At 37.0% G+C, this 18112-nt stretch overlaps 1 protein-coding gene across 2 annotated transcripts in view; it reads right to left on the bottom strand.

Moving 5' to 3' along the window:
• The window catches only part of PIGK (phosphatidylinositol glycan anchor biosynthesis class K), a 68293-nt gene that overhangs the window by 12686 nt on the left and 37495 nt on the right, over nt 1-18112 (bottom strand). For both annotated transcript variants that reach the window (XM_040610842.1, XM_040610843.1), the window contains one exon: nt 10262-10337. In XM_040610842.1, coding sequence (XP_040466776.1) covers nt 10262-10337 — 76 coding nt within the window. The remainder of the gene's footprint in view (nt 1-10261; nt 10338-18112) is intronic.

Here is an 18112-nt window from a genome sequence, read left to right as displayed (position 1 = left end):
TTAGTCTATTCCCATGTGTGGCAAAGGTATATTATTTGCATACCATTATGCACTGAAAAACCTATTCAATTATCCCCACTGGAGACAACTCACCACAGTGACCTAAATACTATTCGCTGTTCCAGTATCTGAGGGAACAGCAAATAAATGGGACCCAGTGCAGACAAATCCAAAAAGACTCAGAACATGTAAGAATCCAGGCTTATAAATGACAAATGCAAATGAATGCAGAGCAGTATATCACAAAAAAATCTCACGGAAGCAAAGAATAATGAAAAAAGTGAATTATAAGCTTAATAGAGGGCTGGAATGTTGAGAGTGAAAATGGCTGGAGAGATAATTTTAGCAAAAAAGCTCTGACATTAGCCAAGCTTATTATGACCACAAAGGACAGCGAAGAGTCTCAAATCACAGATCTCACTTTAAAATAACCTCCTTACATTTGCAGTGGCAGCAGCAGTTCTAGTATCAGCTGCCCAAAACAAAGTGAGACAGCTATTGATATTTTATCTATGGCACTGTGCAACAATTCACGTGACATTAGCAACTGAGACCCAAGGGACACGTACATATTGCTGCTTCAGGAACAGCTGCAATATCGTGCATACTTTCTGTAATCACATATAGGTACTAATATGCCATAATTGTCCTCCTCATTTATATTCCCCCCATAATTACAGTATTTTGATTAAACATTTACCAGCTCTACTCACTCTCTTTTCTAGTCATCCTTCCTAATTTTCAATATAGCCACAAAGAAGGCAAAATTATAAATAAAGTATCTATGTACTTTGTGCAGAAAGTCAGAAGAGATTAATGTAACAGTCCTTTATGGTCTTAGTCTACAAATCAGAATCTCTTACTGTTAACCTCGTTTTGCTTTTTGCCAGCACAGTACGTGGTTTACTTTAAGCTGTAAACATTTTTGAACTCATCTCTCTATAAAGCTCTGAACACAGCTACAGCACAACAGAAACAGTAACTACAAAATCACAGTTGTGAGCAGGTTGTAAAGCACAACAAAAGGGAATCATGGCACAATCTGTCCAAAGCCAAAACAGAGACACAGAAAGATCAGTACGGCATATTGAAAGGTTTGGGCATACAGGATCTTCACACACAGGGATGATTCAGCTGAAAAAAACACTTTTTTTTTTTTTTTAATATAAGAAATCTAAAAATTTTTAGAGTTCATGTTCAGATAGCTACTACCAACCCTCCAAATGCAGTTATTTGAAGTTCAGATGAGTAAACCACAAAGATCTACAGCACTCAACAAAGCTTGACATGTTACAGTCACTTCCCGGACCTCTTCCTTCATTTTACATTTCAGATAGTGTTTATTAAAAAGAAACGATTACAAGAATTACCTCTCAAAGATGCTGCAGATTCAACCTGGCACCTGTAACAATGATAGCTACTACAGAGCCAGGGTACCTTTTCATGGATTTTGTAACAGTACAGCTGCTATATGCTGGTGGGTATGAAACTGATGTCTCATAATCCACGAAATGGATGACACTACATTCACATATAATGCCTCGTATTACCAGTATTCTCAAGGGCAAACTGGACAGTCCCATGATACGCACAAAAGCCTTAAATTTATTTCCATTTCAACCTTCCAGAGTAACAAGTATTTATACTCTTACGTGCTCATGAGAAAGATAAACATTTTCTGGGACTATACATACACTTTATCAACTTTGGCTGATACTACCTATTCTAGCTGGCTTCAGAAATTCTGTAGTCATACACCCAGCCAGGCTGAAAAATGCCTTTTTTTTTTTTTTTCTAAAGCAGTATTTTTCAGCTCATTGCTGCACTTAATGAGCACAGGACTCTTAACAGGAATGGGTGAGAGCAGAGTGTGGCGTCTTGAGGGGCAGCCCCTAGTTAAATTACTCCAAGCTGCCTGTCAAACTGATCTCCCATCCTGTGCCGAAGAATAAGGAAGATACTATGGCGATCTTTAAATATGAGGGTTTTCATAGGTCAGGGAAAGAGAAAAGAGACACGACCTCAGAAAACCTGAAGTTTGGTGCTATACTCCTTTGTCCAAACTGCAGGACCTGTACTAGAATAGTCATTCTGAAAACACTACACCAGTTGCATCCATTTCTGTTGCATCTCTCTGAAGAAGTTACTATTTTTGAAAGAGAGTATGATCTAGGGGTTACTATCATCTTGCTGGGTGCCACTTCTGTGAAGAAGCAGTAAATTTACATTCCAAGACATGACAGCAGAGACTGGACCCTATGGATGCCCAGACAAGCTAATAACGTGCACGCACACCAAACAGAACATTTTGACAGTAACTGCTCAACTATCTGTTCTTAACAGAGCTGTGTAATAGGAAAAAAAGAGGAGATAATTTTATTGTTTTTAAAATATACTTTGGTTTCATTTTTTTAAAAAACGCAAGGAAGGAGGTAAAGTTATATTTTTTCACGCATAAACAGTGAAGAAATGATGGACCATGCACGCAACATTTGCGGCAACAAAAAGCTACCACCCATCTCCAATGTCTCAGGGCAGCTGGAACAGGCAAAGGTTCCCCTTCCTGGCTTACAGAAAATGTTCAGTGTGGTATTTCTAGTAGGAAATCGTTAAAAACAAGAACCCTACAGCTGACTGTTCAGGTTCCTCATGCAAGATACCTTTCAATGCTTTTAGTTATTCAATCCATTGTATTCAGCTGTAATGTGAAGAATTTAATACCACATTCAGTTCCCCTGTAATGCTTGGTCAGCAACAAAAACACTCGCGCTTCTTTTCTGGCTCTGCTGAGCAGTGTTGCGTGCAGACGAAGGAGCTCCCTATGCATGAATATTTTGGTGGTCTATCCTTACAGAAATGAATTTTCTCATAACTACTGCTAAATTTTTTAAGATTTGGGAGGCAGCATTTGAAAGAAAAATAATTCTAAGGTACTTACTTTGTCTTGAAGACTAAGAGAAGAGCTTTCATCTAATATTTCATCTTAACAAAGAGATAAAGAAGCAGAACTTTCCCTGTGGTTGAGAAACAGTAAAATAATGACCCTAGATAAGCAGAAAGTGATCACCCACAACAGTCCTTTAATGAGAAGATGGAAGAACAAAGACTGCTTTACTAGGTCTCTGCTTCCAGAGGGTTTCCCTCATGCTCAGATGAAAACCACAGCAAAACAAAAGCAGCTGTGCCTTGTCTGTAAAAACAGATCATCAGTAATTTACACTAACTCCACATCATTGTATTCTGTGATTGGAAAGAACTAATGAGAAAAACAACAGCAAATCAAAAAAATTACAGTTTAAATCTTTTACAAAAATACTGTATGCTACACACAGAAATACGTGCTATTCAGGAATGCTACAACTTTGCTTATTAGATTTCATTAGGCTAACATGCTACTTCATTTCTGAATAAGAAAAAAAAAAAAAAAGAGAGAGAGACACAACATTGTGCAGACTACTGGCTTACATATGAACACCCTGAATACCACCACTGACTCTGCAGTAGCTCACTAGATGAAAAAATGCCTGAAAATGTTTCTGGTTTAATGTTTTGCCACCAAAAGATAAGTACCATCTAAAACCAGGTCAAGATTATGTTTGGTGATTTCTTGGGAGTTAGTCAGAGAAACAGACAACTATTCCAGTCTTAATTTATTATTTATAGAAAACAGTACTATCAAAATAATTAAACATTAATTCTCCAGATTTAAAAGTACACATTACATACATTACGTGACTCACACAGCCAGACTCTGCTACTCGTGATTTTTTAAATCAACCTTAATTTTAGAAGTAATACTATAGAATGAACTTCAAAGCACCTATATGCACCAAATGGCAGAGCGCTGGCAGGAATATCTCTGCTGCTCTATGACATATTTGGTGGTTGGCAAAACCGTGCAGTAATAGCTTGTCACAGAAAGTTTTTTTCTGCTCCTTTTGAGCACTGAGTTTTCTACTAGGTAGCATTCAATTTAAATGAAGTAAAAAAAAAAAAAATTAAATAACCTCTTGCAACAGTAAGAGAAATTAAACCCACATGCTGTATATAATTTAAGGAAAGAAGCAAGTTCTTATTTCCTGGATAACATCCAGTCATGATTCCACTTGAGCCCACTTCATTAAGAGTGCTAAAATGCAAGCAAACCACCTCCAGGTTACACAATTCACAAACCTATTTTTAATACAGAAAAGGAATTGAAAAAAAGAATCTTAGTAAAACGTATTAATTTCTAACTACTATAGATCCCAAGTGCCCTAGACGAAGAAAACCCAGACCAGCAAAATGTGTACAGCACACCTGGATTTAGTTCTGCACATGAAAATAGTCAGAATGCCTGAGCCCCAGAAAGGACTTCAGGTCAGCTTGTGAGGAAGAGGATGTCGACAGATTCCCACGGCACGCACCAGAAACAGCTTTTCTCACCTCTAGTCTGGAACAGACAGACATGAACTCTGCCAGAACGGGCTGCTGTTCTCCATATACCCCAAAGTGGCCACAAAAAGTGACAATGGTAAGGGGACGACACTGTCTTCAGTATTTTGATCAGAATTGCAAAAGTAAAGCCTGACCAGGCAGGGGTCCTAGTGCAAGGTGAACACGACACAAAGCTTTTTGTTGAGTAGCCACATAACGTATTTTGTTAAAATAAAACTAAATTACAAAATGAGAGTACTTTCTAATCTTTGGTACGAATATTTCAATTTTTAATCATCCTGAAAAAAATCAGTTCTGACAAAGAAAAACAATCCAGAAAAGATGTGTGTCTGGGCTAACACGTACAGCAAAATTTGGACCTTTTGATGAAAGGTCATATTTTATCTCTGACATCATCTAGCTGAATACCATGATCAGAGTTTTAAAAAGCAAGCTATGCTTTAAAGTTATTTTCAAACACAGCTACAGGAATGGATTTTCATGGAATGTATAAATAGCTGTGTCTAAAACTTTACACATCCAACCTGACACGTCTAAGTATCACAAGTTGGTTTTGAACCTCTTAGCCTGTAAAGACACAGTAAAGTCTATCAAGTATCAAAGCACTTTAAAAACTTTTAATAAGTTATTATCCATAAACCAAAATTACTGTCTGCACCAAAAATATCAAAATCTGGGTAACTGCTGTGCTATTAAACACCCCACATACTTGGCCGAAGTTCTGAACACCACTACTAGTTTTTATAAAACATAAATAGGAACCAAGACTCCACCACCAGCACAGGTGTAGCCAGCATGAGAGGACCTCTTGAAACATAACAACTGCCAAAGGGCAGCTACAGGCCAATGGGCAAGGCACCACTGTGATCCCTGAATGTTCAAGCTATACTTTCAAGACTGTATCAGCACGTGATGGGTTAATTTTCATATCCAGCAATTCACAGATCACAAGCCACATAAAATCACTTTAATTTAACGTTTGTGAAAACATTTAAGTCTGAGAGCTAAAACTGTTGTATTATAGATAATCAAATAATACTTCAAAAAAATCTATACAACATAGTGTTCTATTTTCTTAATACTGTTTCAACAATTTCTGCCACACGCTGCTGAAGAAAACCTCTCTCAATTAAATCAGTGTGAAACAGGAATAACATCAACAAATGCATAAACTAACACCCCTCTACTATATGAGAATGAGGCCTCAAGAATGAATAAAAACTAATCCTCTAACCAAAAGGATTTTTTTTTATTTTTTTTTTTTTTTGGGGGGGGGGGGGGGGTTGGGGGGATGAGGAGGGCAAACTTGTTACAGAAGCACAGAAGTTATGGAAACAAAAAGCTTCTTGCAAGACTTAATACAGAATTGCAGCTCTACAGTCATGTTATAACTCTGGAGATCCCCTTCTCATCATCTTTCTTCAATTTCTTACTTAATTTCCCTTATTGTGGACTGCAGTCAACAGCCTCAAACTAGACTGGATGTGGCAACTCCCTAACATCCTCTGAAGAGACTCAGCAAAGCTAACGGTGCTCACGCGGGTTGCTCAACTAGAATCAGGAATAAACACGCATACTACTCAACAGGGTTAGCATGATCTGCCCAGTAATCTCCTGTGATTACAGAAGGTATTTTCCACTGAGGCATCTACAGGGAGGCTACAGAAAGGCACTGGTTAAAAACTCTAAAAAAAACCCCGAAAACTTAACACACACCTCCAAAAGGAAACGCAATCTAATTTAATTAGAAATTACATCTAACATCCCCTCATACATTCCTCTACAGGAGAAAATACCTAGGAGCTCTTATTTATAAGTAAATGTGCATCTGTAATTCATGTCAAATTTTAAGTCAATTGTGCGTGCAATCGCCACTATGGGCTGGATCTTAGTTTTCTGCAATACCATCCTGTTTTAATAGCATATTAATTTATCTGCTTAATATTTTACAATGGACTAAAGTAAGTATGCAACTTCACTGTGGTCTGAATTTGCTGTTTCATTTTGTTTTCAATTATAACAACATCAGGAGATTTGGCATTTATCCACTGAAATGTGCCTCTTGTCAATAAAACATTCTTCCACCAGTAAAACACCTGTAACAACTTAAATCTCTTCAGTATCCTAAATCCCAGTTTTAGTTAAAATACGTTAACGCATCATGACATTCAGAACATAAGCAATGGCACTAAGGTACTTTTATTAAAATACCTTGCTGAATTGGAAGGCCAGCAATGAATATCCTTTATGATAAAAGAAAATCTTCTCAAACACAGTTTCCCCTGTTCTTTCACCAGACCTGTTTCAACTAAAGATAAGTGCAGAATTAAAGTAGTTTTTCCCTTTTCTGCCCCCTTCCCTTTTTTTGGCCTTACTATTCATAAACTTGATTCCAAATAGCTGCATGGTATGCATGGCTGTGCACAAAGAACCTCATTAGAAAAGCTGTCTTATGTGGGTGTTCCTCTGAAAGCTTAACTTTTGCCAATTTTTCCCAAGTTTATATTACGAAATGCATTCTTTTACCAAGCAGTAACAGTTTATTTCAATTAAAAGCACCCATTTTTCCTTTTTGTTTTTGAAAACTGAGAAAGCTACTTTACTTACAAATGTCTGATTTTAATTTGTGTCTAAAAACTAGTGGCTTAAATGATAGCATTTGTTTTCATTCTGCTATTTAATTTCTTCACATTTGTCTTTTTAATTAACCATGGTCTAATGCATTAGATGTAACACATTTCTGAGAGTTAGAACTGTGAACTTTATAGGGTTGTTACGCTTTTGTTTTTATACTACTATAATAATAAATAGTTCCTAGTGCTATAAAGTTTAAGATCAATCCCAAAATCAGATTCTGCGCCTCCTTTCATTAAACAGTTTAGATGTAACAAATCTGAAATTTTCTTGTGGAATAATCAGATTAGAAATCAAAAGGTTATTTCTGGTCATTAGTATAATATTTTCTAAAGTACCAGAGATTAAGCACTCAAGAGAACATTAGAAATCACATATAAATGCCCAAGGAAAGCTTGCAGACTTTTAGTAGTGTTCAGGAGAATAAATTTACAGTGAAATTTGGATAGAATTAGTGGCCATGTTGGTTACTAACTGTAACTAAAATGTACTTTGGCATTATACTGATTTAGGACACCCGTCTATGATTGTGAAATTTTGATGTATATTCATGCTATAAATATAAAATACTGATGCCTTTATTTCTGCCTAGAGGTAAACAAAACATGGGTTAACACGAAAGAAATCTTACGTATGATACAGAACCAACAACAAAGGCCCACGCTAAACCACAGGGATTACCCGTTTGGATAGAGGATCGTAACACCACAAATACTATTCACTAGTTTTACTCATTTTTTATTTCTTGTAATTTCTTTCTTTTTTCTTAACGCAAAAAACACTTGCTCGTAAAACTTACTATGGCCCTTGCACTGCGTCCCAGTTGTCACAGGTCCCTCAGAAATGATACATTATGATCTCTGCAGTACTCATTCACCAGGACACTGATGCAGAGAACACTTAACCGGCGACAGCTCCTAAAGGCTCAGAAAGGGCATCGCCATCATACATCACCAGGGCATAACGCCCAACTCCCTGACACTACAGCTACAGTGGTCATTTTATTCTGTTTCTTTACATCAAAAACATTTGCAGTTCTGTTGGGTCTGGTTTGCTGCCTTGTGCAGCTCTATACTACTGGTAAATATGTTTAGCAAACAGATCAGAGCACATAAAAACAGATTCTTGCCTTTCCACAGTGCAAGATTCTATTGCAGTATAACATACAGTAGCCAAATGAACCCTCTGTGGTTATTACCCACCTAATGTTGTAAAAATACTACTATGACATTTCGTCTGGTCGACCATCTTAAAGGTTAATTCCGTTTCCTATTTGAGATTTTCCTCTAGGTGAGCCATTCCATGCACTTTCTATTTACTGATTCCAAACAACCCCCAAACTGTTTCATTGCTCACTCTCACTGTTAAGAACATATTGACTGGCTGCCTGCTCTGCTGTTTAATTCATTTATGCTGAGAGGCAGGCATGAAGACAGAATTTTAAATGTGACATTTGCAGGCTGTTGGGTCATTTGAAGCTCTGACAACACCAGGGAGTTCCTGACATACAAACTGGTCCTGATTTCCAATCTTCCATGTTCTGAACACATCAGAGATTCTTCCTGGAGGTGCAGATTTCAACCAAAAGTTTTAAAATCCCTCGTGTTTACATCTTGCAGAAAAGACTTGTACACTTTAAAGTTCTAAAATAAAGCTTATGTTTCCTTTAAGGTAAAACCAACTCTGCCTGCAGCGTGCGAACGAACTGCTTAAAAACACTGATTGACAAAGGTATTCAGAAAGATCTACAGTAATAATTAATACTAATAGGATTTTGTAAGCCACTTTGACATGAAGTGGACTTTAATTTGTTCCTGTTGATCTTTAAGCATTCAAAAAGAGTCTGATACCACAGCTTTATCTAACGTTGCCTATCTGGCTCATCGCTACTCTGATCAACACAAAAAGTCTCAGTTTTCAGGCTGTAAGCTTTCTTTATCTCAAGGCAGTGAATGGACTGTACCATTTTATCTTCCGTGATGAAATGTTGTTATCTTCCCCAAATTTCAGGTCAATTTTTCAGACCATACCTGATTACCTGGAAGATTCCACACTGGCAAGGTACCATTAGGAAAACAGTTATCTGATCTATTCAGTCATGACTTAGGAAAAATGTAGTTACCTCTCCCTGAAGCAAGTCTCACGTCTACAAAGTTTAAAAATATTTTTTCTAATAGAAAATTCCAAATGACTGCAACAGAGTAGGTGTTTGTGCTTTCTCTAAATCATCACCAAGCAGAGAGATGCTAAGTCTCAATACTAATTTTTTACAGTATATCACAAGTTTTATGTATATTATTTGGCCACGAGTGTTTCCATGAAATAGGCAGAGCCACTGTGGCTAACGGCAAAGAATAAGAAGGCACATGAATATAGACTGGGCATCTAATCTACCAGCAGGTCAGACTGAGAATCAGACCTTGAACTTTTAAAAACGAGCAAGAAGGGAGTACAGAATCTTCTGCACAGGAAAGATTTCTTCCTCCTCCTTGCCATAAATTAGAAGGGATAAAAAAAAAGGGGGGAGGAGGGGCACGCTATAATAAAAACTGTAGCCTTCTATTCAATCTCAGCTCAGATGTCCACATCATCCCTCATTTGTTTACCTAAATCAATGGAAGAGTATTGATTATAAATAAGGACACAGTCAGAAAGCACAATCTAGGTGAAATCTCGACCTCTGGGTTTTTTTATTGTGCAAAACAAAAAGGAAACAAAAAAACCTGTGCAAAGCAGAAAGTATGATGACACTGCTATAGTTACAAATAGAAACAGTGATAATTCAGAACTGAATTAGGAGGGGAGATTGTTTTCCCAACTCAACTCACCATGACAATTATTCCACAATAATGATTCTATACTTTGGCTGCTTTTTCAGGAAAGGGAATATGATTTAGGTCAAGATGCAAATTTGAAGTAGTTAATGTACTTTTTTTTCTTTTATATCAACAGACACAACAATTTTAACAGCAACCTCCAAAGTGTTAACTGTGTCATACAGCAAGCATCTTTTCCTTGCCATGCTCTGAATAAGACTTTTATAATTTAATAGTTGTCATCTGAACAAGAACATGTTGCTTTTACATACTTCCAGCATGAGGACATTGATTCTGTGTCACCTAGAAAAGCAGTTTAAGTATTACAGACCTTGTTTAATCTCAAAGAAAATATTTACATCAGAAAGACATACCTGGTGTATTATCTGAGCTACAGGAAGTTGTTCGGCATATTTTAGTGGTTCCGTTTCCAACTCATCCTTTGGAAGCCTGGGAAGAAAGGAAGTTAACATTTATCAAAGTTAGTACAACATTTACCAAGTTAAATTGCTGGAATGTAAGTTTCAGGTACATTACCTTTAAAAGTATCATATCTAGGAGGTTATTTTGCTTAAGATGAAGAAAAAGTGCATTTTAAGACTTTAATTGAATATATTTCTTACAAAGTTGACTGACAGAGTAAATTCATAGAAAACAGAAATCAGTGTAACACTGTGAATTTTCTTCCTCGACCAAAACACAAATTTAGCAGCAGAAACCTAAGAAAACCTTTAAATTTAGTTTCAGGCAAACAAAGTGCTGGTGAAAGCTGGATTGAAATCCCCACGGAAAAGAAGTCTTATGCATTTACAGAGCAGGTTCAGCGCTGCTAACAATACAAGCTTCTTTACTCAATCCTGCCAACATAATTCAAATATGACCATTGCAAAAGGCCAAGAGGTATTATTCAGCATTTCCCATTTTTGCTGCAAGTGCAGATCAGTGTTAGCTGTGGTAGAAGTTCAACATCACAAACATTTGTGCATTTGCCAGCACAGTGGTGTGTACTACTGGTTTCAAAAAAGCCAAAGAACTAGTGTGAACAAAAAAAGAATACTTCACAAAGAAAATGCATCACATCCCTTTAAACTTTGAATAAACTGTAGTTGCAACTGAATCCATATCAGAATCCATAAGCAGTCTCTTAAAAGGATATTTAAATGATAGTAAATTAATATGAAAGCATGTTTTAAACCCTTCAACCATAGTGCTTTCATCTACTGGAACTGCACAGCATGTGCTACATTTTCAAAGTATCATTCAAGGTTCCATCAGCCATTCCTCAGTCTTTTTGAAGAGTTCTGAATATAGGAATTTGAGTAATATGACAAGACAAGAAGGGAGGGGGAAGCCCCTACAAAAACAAGGCCTTTCTCTAAAGTTAAAGCAGAATAACTTTCAGATAAAAACTGTGTCCAAGACATTATTTTCCAGGTTCAAATCACTACCTTATACCCATTCCAGTAAAAAATGATTAATGCTTGCTGGGTTAATTTACCTGCAGACCGACTGTCAGGTAACAGCCAAAAACTACATGCTCAGTCACTGCACTGGGAGCCAACAGGCTGTCGTAAGGGAGAGGACAATAAATGCACATCTCTTCCCTTCTCCATTTCTGAATTTGTTGCAGTTTGAAATGCTTTTAATCTCCAAATAAGAGCCTGAATACCCAGACATTTGTAATGAACAGAGTATGAGGAAGTAATGAAAGTCTTACTGCATAAGAAATCTAAAAGCAGAGAATGAAAGAAACATGGCAGTATTTCAGAAGACCACAGTGACAGCCCATCTAGAACTGTTTAACGTACTTTAAGAAAAATTAAGTCAGCAAGCTCTGAATTACTGAAACTGGTATACTGGAAAAGCTCGTTTACTTACATGATTTTTAGAGTTTTTGGACCATTATGGCAATGACGAATTTGTACTTAAACCATGAAATATACTGCCATTATAGTCCAATGCAACCATTAGAGCTCAGGGTGGGCTCAGCAACTCCACCGCAGTGTGCAGAAGGAACCTTTCCACTCGTTTCCTTTCTGCTTTCTACCATTTGCGGAGTCCTGACTGGCAAACACACCCTGTATAGCTAGCCATGGTCTGTGTGAATTTGAGATGGCTTCTGCTCTTCTGGGAGCCTGTTAGCTGACACAACACCTTGATTTATGGATACCACCTACGTAAAGGGGTTTCTTAGCTGTAGTTCTAGATATGAAACCACTGTACACAGAACAAAATACTCATCAATATCTTGAACACTTATCTCTTCACAGGGATGCTGCAAATGTGGAAAAAAACCCAACCACCCAGTATCTCAAATCCCAAAATTAAATACTCAAAGCTGCAAGTAACAGCTACAATTATTATAAACTGAAAGTTTGCAGAAAAGGGGAAAAAAAAAAGAAAAAAAAAAAAGGCTTGTCTGTTCTGTCAAGGACTGTGTATATTTGAAAATGTTTTCTGTCTAGACAGCATCAGCATTCCCTTGCATACCCAAACACCCTCCTTGTCGATTGCAGAAAAAAGACCTTTCCAAATATCAAAGAATTAAAAAAAAGTAAGAAAAATTATCAAAATAATTTTGAGCCTTAGGAACGTTTACTAAAAAAATAAGAAGGGGAAAACAGAATAAAGACGTATTTTTAAACTAGTTAGATTTAAATAGAAATTAGGCTGACAGGAGCCTTTCAACATCAAGAAAGATTTTTTTAGTTTTTTCTAATTTACTTTCTGAAAAAAAAAATCAAGTCCACTGAACTACACTACATTTTGAATATAAATTATAAGTTATAGATTACATAGCTGCACATTATAATATATATACATGCACATTTCAACATATATATACACACTATAATATGCATACATGCACACACAGGTATTTTAAATTAAGAGTTCAAAACTGTTCTCTCAAAACTTTTGCTTCAGTGCTATGAACTTCTCATATATGTATATGTACAAAGCGATGTGCTAGTTGTCAAGTCTACAAAAGAGAGAGTTTTGATTCTTCTCTCCTGCATATAAACCTCCTCAACTGGATGAGCATGTATCTCAGTCTTTTATATCAAACTACAAAAACTAAAGCATGGAAACTCAAAACTCTTGACAAAAAAAGATGCATGAAGTATTGCCCAACTGTATGCTTTACCTGGAGCAAGTCATAAACTTGAGCCAGCAGGTGTAATAAAACAGTGTATCAATAAACTTTGTACATTTAAGTTTTCTAAATAAAGAGCAAGAATAACTCACAGTACCTCTGCAAATTTGACAATAATAGCATAGTCTTCATAATCATGATACTGCAATGGCCTTACTGACTTTGATCAATTATTTTTTTTTTTGCCTGAATGCCTAAGCATAATATGGCTTCACACAGTTTTTTCTAAATGCTTTGTTCCCAACTCTTTCTCTGATCAGCTCTCAGAATATTTCAACCCATTTTCCTAGGGTTAGTCTCATCTGCTACTCACGGTTCTGACCAAGAGTCTCATCTGAACTGTTTTTCTATTAGCTGTTCATAGCTATTTATACATTGGAAAATTAAAAGTATCTAATACTAGTGAGTCTTTTTAGCTAAAAAAAACCAGAATTACCCTGAGAAGTTATGTTGTATTTTAATCACATAGAAGTAAAACTTCCATGAGAAATCCACACTTTTTGCTGATTTATCTTTCTCATTTTCCTATCAAGTGATGATACCGATGTCAGAAATTGAACTCCATGACAGAGTATCTTCCAGGCCTCAGTTTTCAAGTACTTGCATACAGTCAGTTTGGAAAATGCTTCAAAATGTCCAGCATGCTAAGTTCTACCAGTATAATACATCAGTTAGACATACCACTTTCAGTATTCATTTTAACAGATATAAGCAATATAAATTCTTCTGAAGAGAACTGTTTTACTATGAAGGCTCCATAGGTCAGCACAGAAGATGTTCTGCTTCCTCCTCTTTTCCAGGGTGGAAGAAGAGAACGGGTCAGGAAAAAGACTCCATTACAATCATCCTGACTTTGCCTCTCCTTTTCACAGAGGGATGCAAGTAATTTGGTTACTACTCGCCTTCCAGAGATAGTTTACAGATGCCTGAGCTGTCATTCACTTTTGTTCAAAACCAGTGATGTTGGGGGGGGGGAAACAATTTTAAAAAATTCGCAATTGATCGAATTTGTGCTCAAATCATGTGTGGCAATTTGAGGCTGTAATTTCACAAGATTATTTGGCCTCACTGTTTAGTTCATTTATATTTGACACTTAAACTTTTATAAAATTAAGGGCTAATCTGTTGTAACACAAAATTCTTTGTATGTTTAATTTCTTTCAAAACAATCCTATTTATTACCAAAAAAGTCATTTTTCATTAATTAATCTTCCAGTAAGAAATGGTCCTTTCTGTCTCAATTGAGCATGATAGCAAAGTGCTGCCAACAGTGCCAAAGCAAGCTAACACAGTGGCATATCAGCATATATGGCATCACGCCTGACAGTTGGTAACGTAAAACGTCAGGAGATCTTAATTTTCAGGGAGAAAACTAGAAGGAAACATAAAATCAGAAGAGAAGTGGGAAGCAGTAAGAGATAGAAGAGGAGGATCTTGAAAAATTCAATTTAGAAGTTATTTTTATACTGCCACTGTGATTGCTCTTAGATGATGGAAAGTAAGCATGAAACAGAAACTGTGGGAAGTGAAATCTAAATCCAGTAAAATGTGTCAAGATATTTAGTGAAAAATCTTATTTATTCTTTATATTTGCATGTTCGCTCTTATGGGAAAAATCCTGAGAGAATCAACGTGTGCTAAAGAAAAATAAATCCCTAGCATCAATAGGTGGCACATCTTGCCACAAGTGCTAATCTAGCCTACAGTCTGCTACACAGAATAGCTGCAGTGGCTTTAGGGCAGAGATGTATTTTATCTCATGCAAGTATTACAAAAATACAGGGGAAAAAAGACCAACACGTGATCACTAACTGGTTTGCTCATGGCAGAAACGGGCTGTTAAGACACTTCAAGAAAGAGAAAAGTCTAGATAACAGGACAAGCCATAAAACCTGGCACTCTGGGCAAATACAAACATTCACTAATCATATGTGGCAACAGGACTAAGGCAAATACTTCTTTCTTCCTACAGAGTCTCTAGATTTGATGGTTTGGACAGGTCACATTCTTTCATGCACAGGTAATACCACACCTCTTTGAAACTACTGGTCCTTGATGATAAATCCTAATACATAACCACCTCTCTTGGAATTTACACAAAAACAAAGAGCGTGAACCCGGTATCAGAGACAAAAATGCATTATGGAAAAAGGGGTTTGGGGATTACCTTCTGTATTTCCTGTGGATGTACATGACTCACACTGCTCCTAAAGTGCAGCCTAGTTTGACACATAACTTCTACATAGTATGAATGAAAAAGTATGAAGGAACAGATCGTCCTACTTCTAAGAAGTGGCTTGAAAGCAGAAATACTGCAACTGATCACAGTCAGTATGTGACCAAAGGATGCAAAAACACAGCAGTGGCCTAAATCAGACACCCCAGACAGAAAGGTTGAAATTATAATCTAAATCTGTGTATAGCACTGATAATTTTATTGACTGTAAATACATGAACATGCTTGCATCTGGCAATAAAGAGAAAACAAAATACCAGAACTTTATGCACCACATCAGGAAAAGTTATTAGGTTTCCTATTAAGGAGAGGCTGAATGGGCTATATCAGGTTTGAGTGAACAGTTTTTAAAATTGGCCATTGAGAAATTTATCTACCATATCCATACTACAGAAGATTTAGAATTAGACCTTGGATTAATGCCAGGTACTTGATCTATCATCTAAATCCTACCTTCACACGTATTTAAGAACAGAGTATGTTTAAACAACAGAAACACTAATGTATGTGGAAAACACCTGTGCTTGAAACAGATGAGATCATGGTTAACTCTGCTCTTCTCCAAAAAGCATGCCAATCAATCCTTTTCTTATATTTTAAGGGAATGCAAGATTTGCCTATAAGCATGTTTACCAAGTGGATAGTCACAAAGAAAAGAAGCAAACACTCGAGAGCATAATCATTCCAGGGAACTTCCTCACATCTCTTTCATGGCATCAGTTTCTTCTAAGGATCAAAACAAGTCTTTTGGCTACTTAAGAAGCCATTCAGCATACACTTTGTTGCTGCAACCTTTGCTCAGATGAGTGTGGATGCCCCCCTCTAAAACCCTGTTATACCTAATAATGCAAACAACTTCACTCAGTACCACAGTACCGAGCTTTGGTAAGCTGGACAGCTGGCAGCTTACCTTGGGAGACCTTGCAGGACTGTCTAGCAGAACACTAATGTGCATCTTTTGCAGTTCATTGCTGTGGAGTCTGGAAGTCATGTCTTTGAATGGGTAAGCAATTAGTGCATGTTCAAAGATAAGGAGAGGAGGGAGTTATGTCTACAGTAGAAACACACAGGCATTTCACAAGTACAGCTAAGCACACCGAGATTCTTTGGTCCACAAAAGCTGTGGTCTCTGCTTCATGATGCTTGGAGAGCATAATACAGCAGGCGGCATACTATCAAAGATGGCTTAAAAAGAAGATTGTACCAAAATGAACAATACAATATGAAGATAAAGAAAAAAATAAATTGAAGGCAAAAATTATCTTTGATGCAATGAAAACCTAAATCAATGTTAGACACAATCAGATTTATAATTACCTGAAGAAGGAAGCTACTGACATGCATTGAAAAGAAAAAAAATATTACTTCAGTGTGCTGGTCTTTACAGAGAAATAGTCCTGTAGAATAAAACAGCAAAGCATCTTACGGTTTAGAAATGCAAAATACTTTCTGTAATCTGTTCATTTATTTTCAAATAATTGTGAAGGATTTTGACCCAAACTAGTTGTACAGATTTATTCCTAAGAGTTTAAAGAAATATCTTAAGTCTCTGAATGCACAGTGATTTCTGTTAGACCTGATCATAAATGGGTCTGCTGATGTTCCCAGACTCTGCCAGACACATTGAGCTAAAATCTGTTGCTTCAAACTGGATAAAACCAGACTGTAACAAGTGCTTCCTCTGCCTTTCTGTGATCCACACATAATTTCTTATCTAAAAAATTCCAGGTGATTAACCTTTGTCAAGCCACATATTCTTAGCCATGCCAAGATCCTAAAAAGAGGTAATAGAAGTCTATAGTGTTTTAACCAATATTGTCTCTCTGTTCTTTTCAAGCCAATGACTTTTGTCAAAATATGTTTAATCGCTGAAGGGACTCTCTGTTCTTCCTGCTCCTATTTTTACACTCAGGCAAGACACAGGAAAGGAATTAAAAAGAATATTAGCTTAAGTAAGCAGAACTGACTTTGCTGCTACTGGAAAACACATGACCTGTAGGGCTTCATTTTGTTATCTCAAATATTCCACATTCTAGGTAAATTAGAAAACCTCTTTTGAATTAATTTAAACTTCAACATGATGATGTTGCTGAAGCACAAAATGCTAATCAAAAATTTGAGATAAAAAGACCAGCTAAGTCTCTCCTCTATCACTGAAAATCACCATTTGAGTCTACAGTTAAGTTGGTACTCATTGCTTAATGTTAATTCATTCTCACAGCAGGCAGAGTCGGGGGGTGGGGGGGAAGTGTCTCCATCAAATTTCCCAAACTTGGGGCATGTTTATTGCTGTGGTTTAACCCCAGCCAGCAACTAAATATCACACAGCTGCTTGCTTGCTTGCCCCCAGTCCCTGGTGGGACAGGGAGGAGAGTTGGAAAAAGGTAAAACCTTTGGGTTGAGATAAAAACAGTTTAATAAGTGAAATAAAGTAAAAATAATAACAGCAACAACAATAATTGTAATGAAGAGGTGAGGGAGAGAGAGGAATAAAAATCCAAGAGGGGGGTGGGATGGGGAAGTGATACACAGTACAACTGCCCACCACCGACTGATGCCCAGCCAGTCCCCAAGCAGCAGTCTCTCCCAGCCAACTCCCCCCAGTTTATATATTGAGCATGATCTTCTATGGTATAGAATATCCCTTCGGCTAGTTTGGGTCAGCTGTCCTGGCTCTGCTCCCTCCCAGCTTCTTGTGCTGCCTGCTCACTGGCAGAGCACGGCAAACTTCAGAAATCCTTGATTTAAAGTAAGCCCTACTTAGCAACAGCTAAAACATCAGTGTGTTATCAACATTATTCTCATAATAAACCCAAAACACAGCACTGTCTCAGC

Source organism: Falco naumanni, chromosome 11 (genome assembly GCF_017639655.2).
Source record: "Falco naumanni isolate bFalNau1 chromosome 11, bFalNau1.pat, whole genome shotgun sequence".
NCBI classification, from domain to species: domain Eukaryota; kingdom Metazoa; phylum Chordata; class Aves; order Falconiformes; family Falconidae; genus Falco; species Falco naumanni.
The sequence above is the reverse complement of the archived record's forward strand: the minus strand, read 5'-3'. Positions and strand labels throughout refer to the sequence as shown.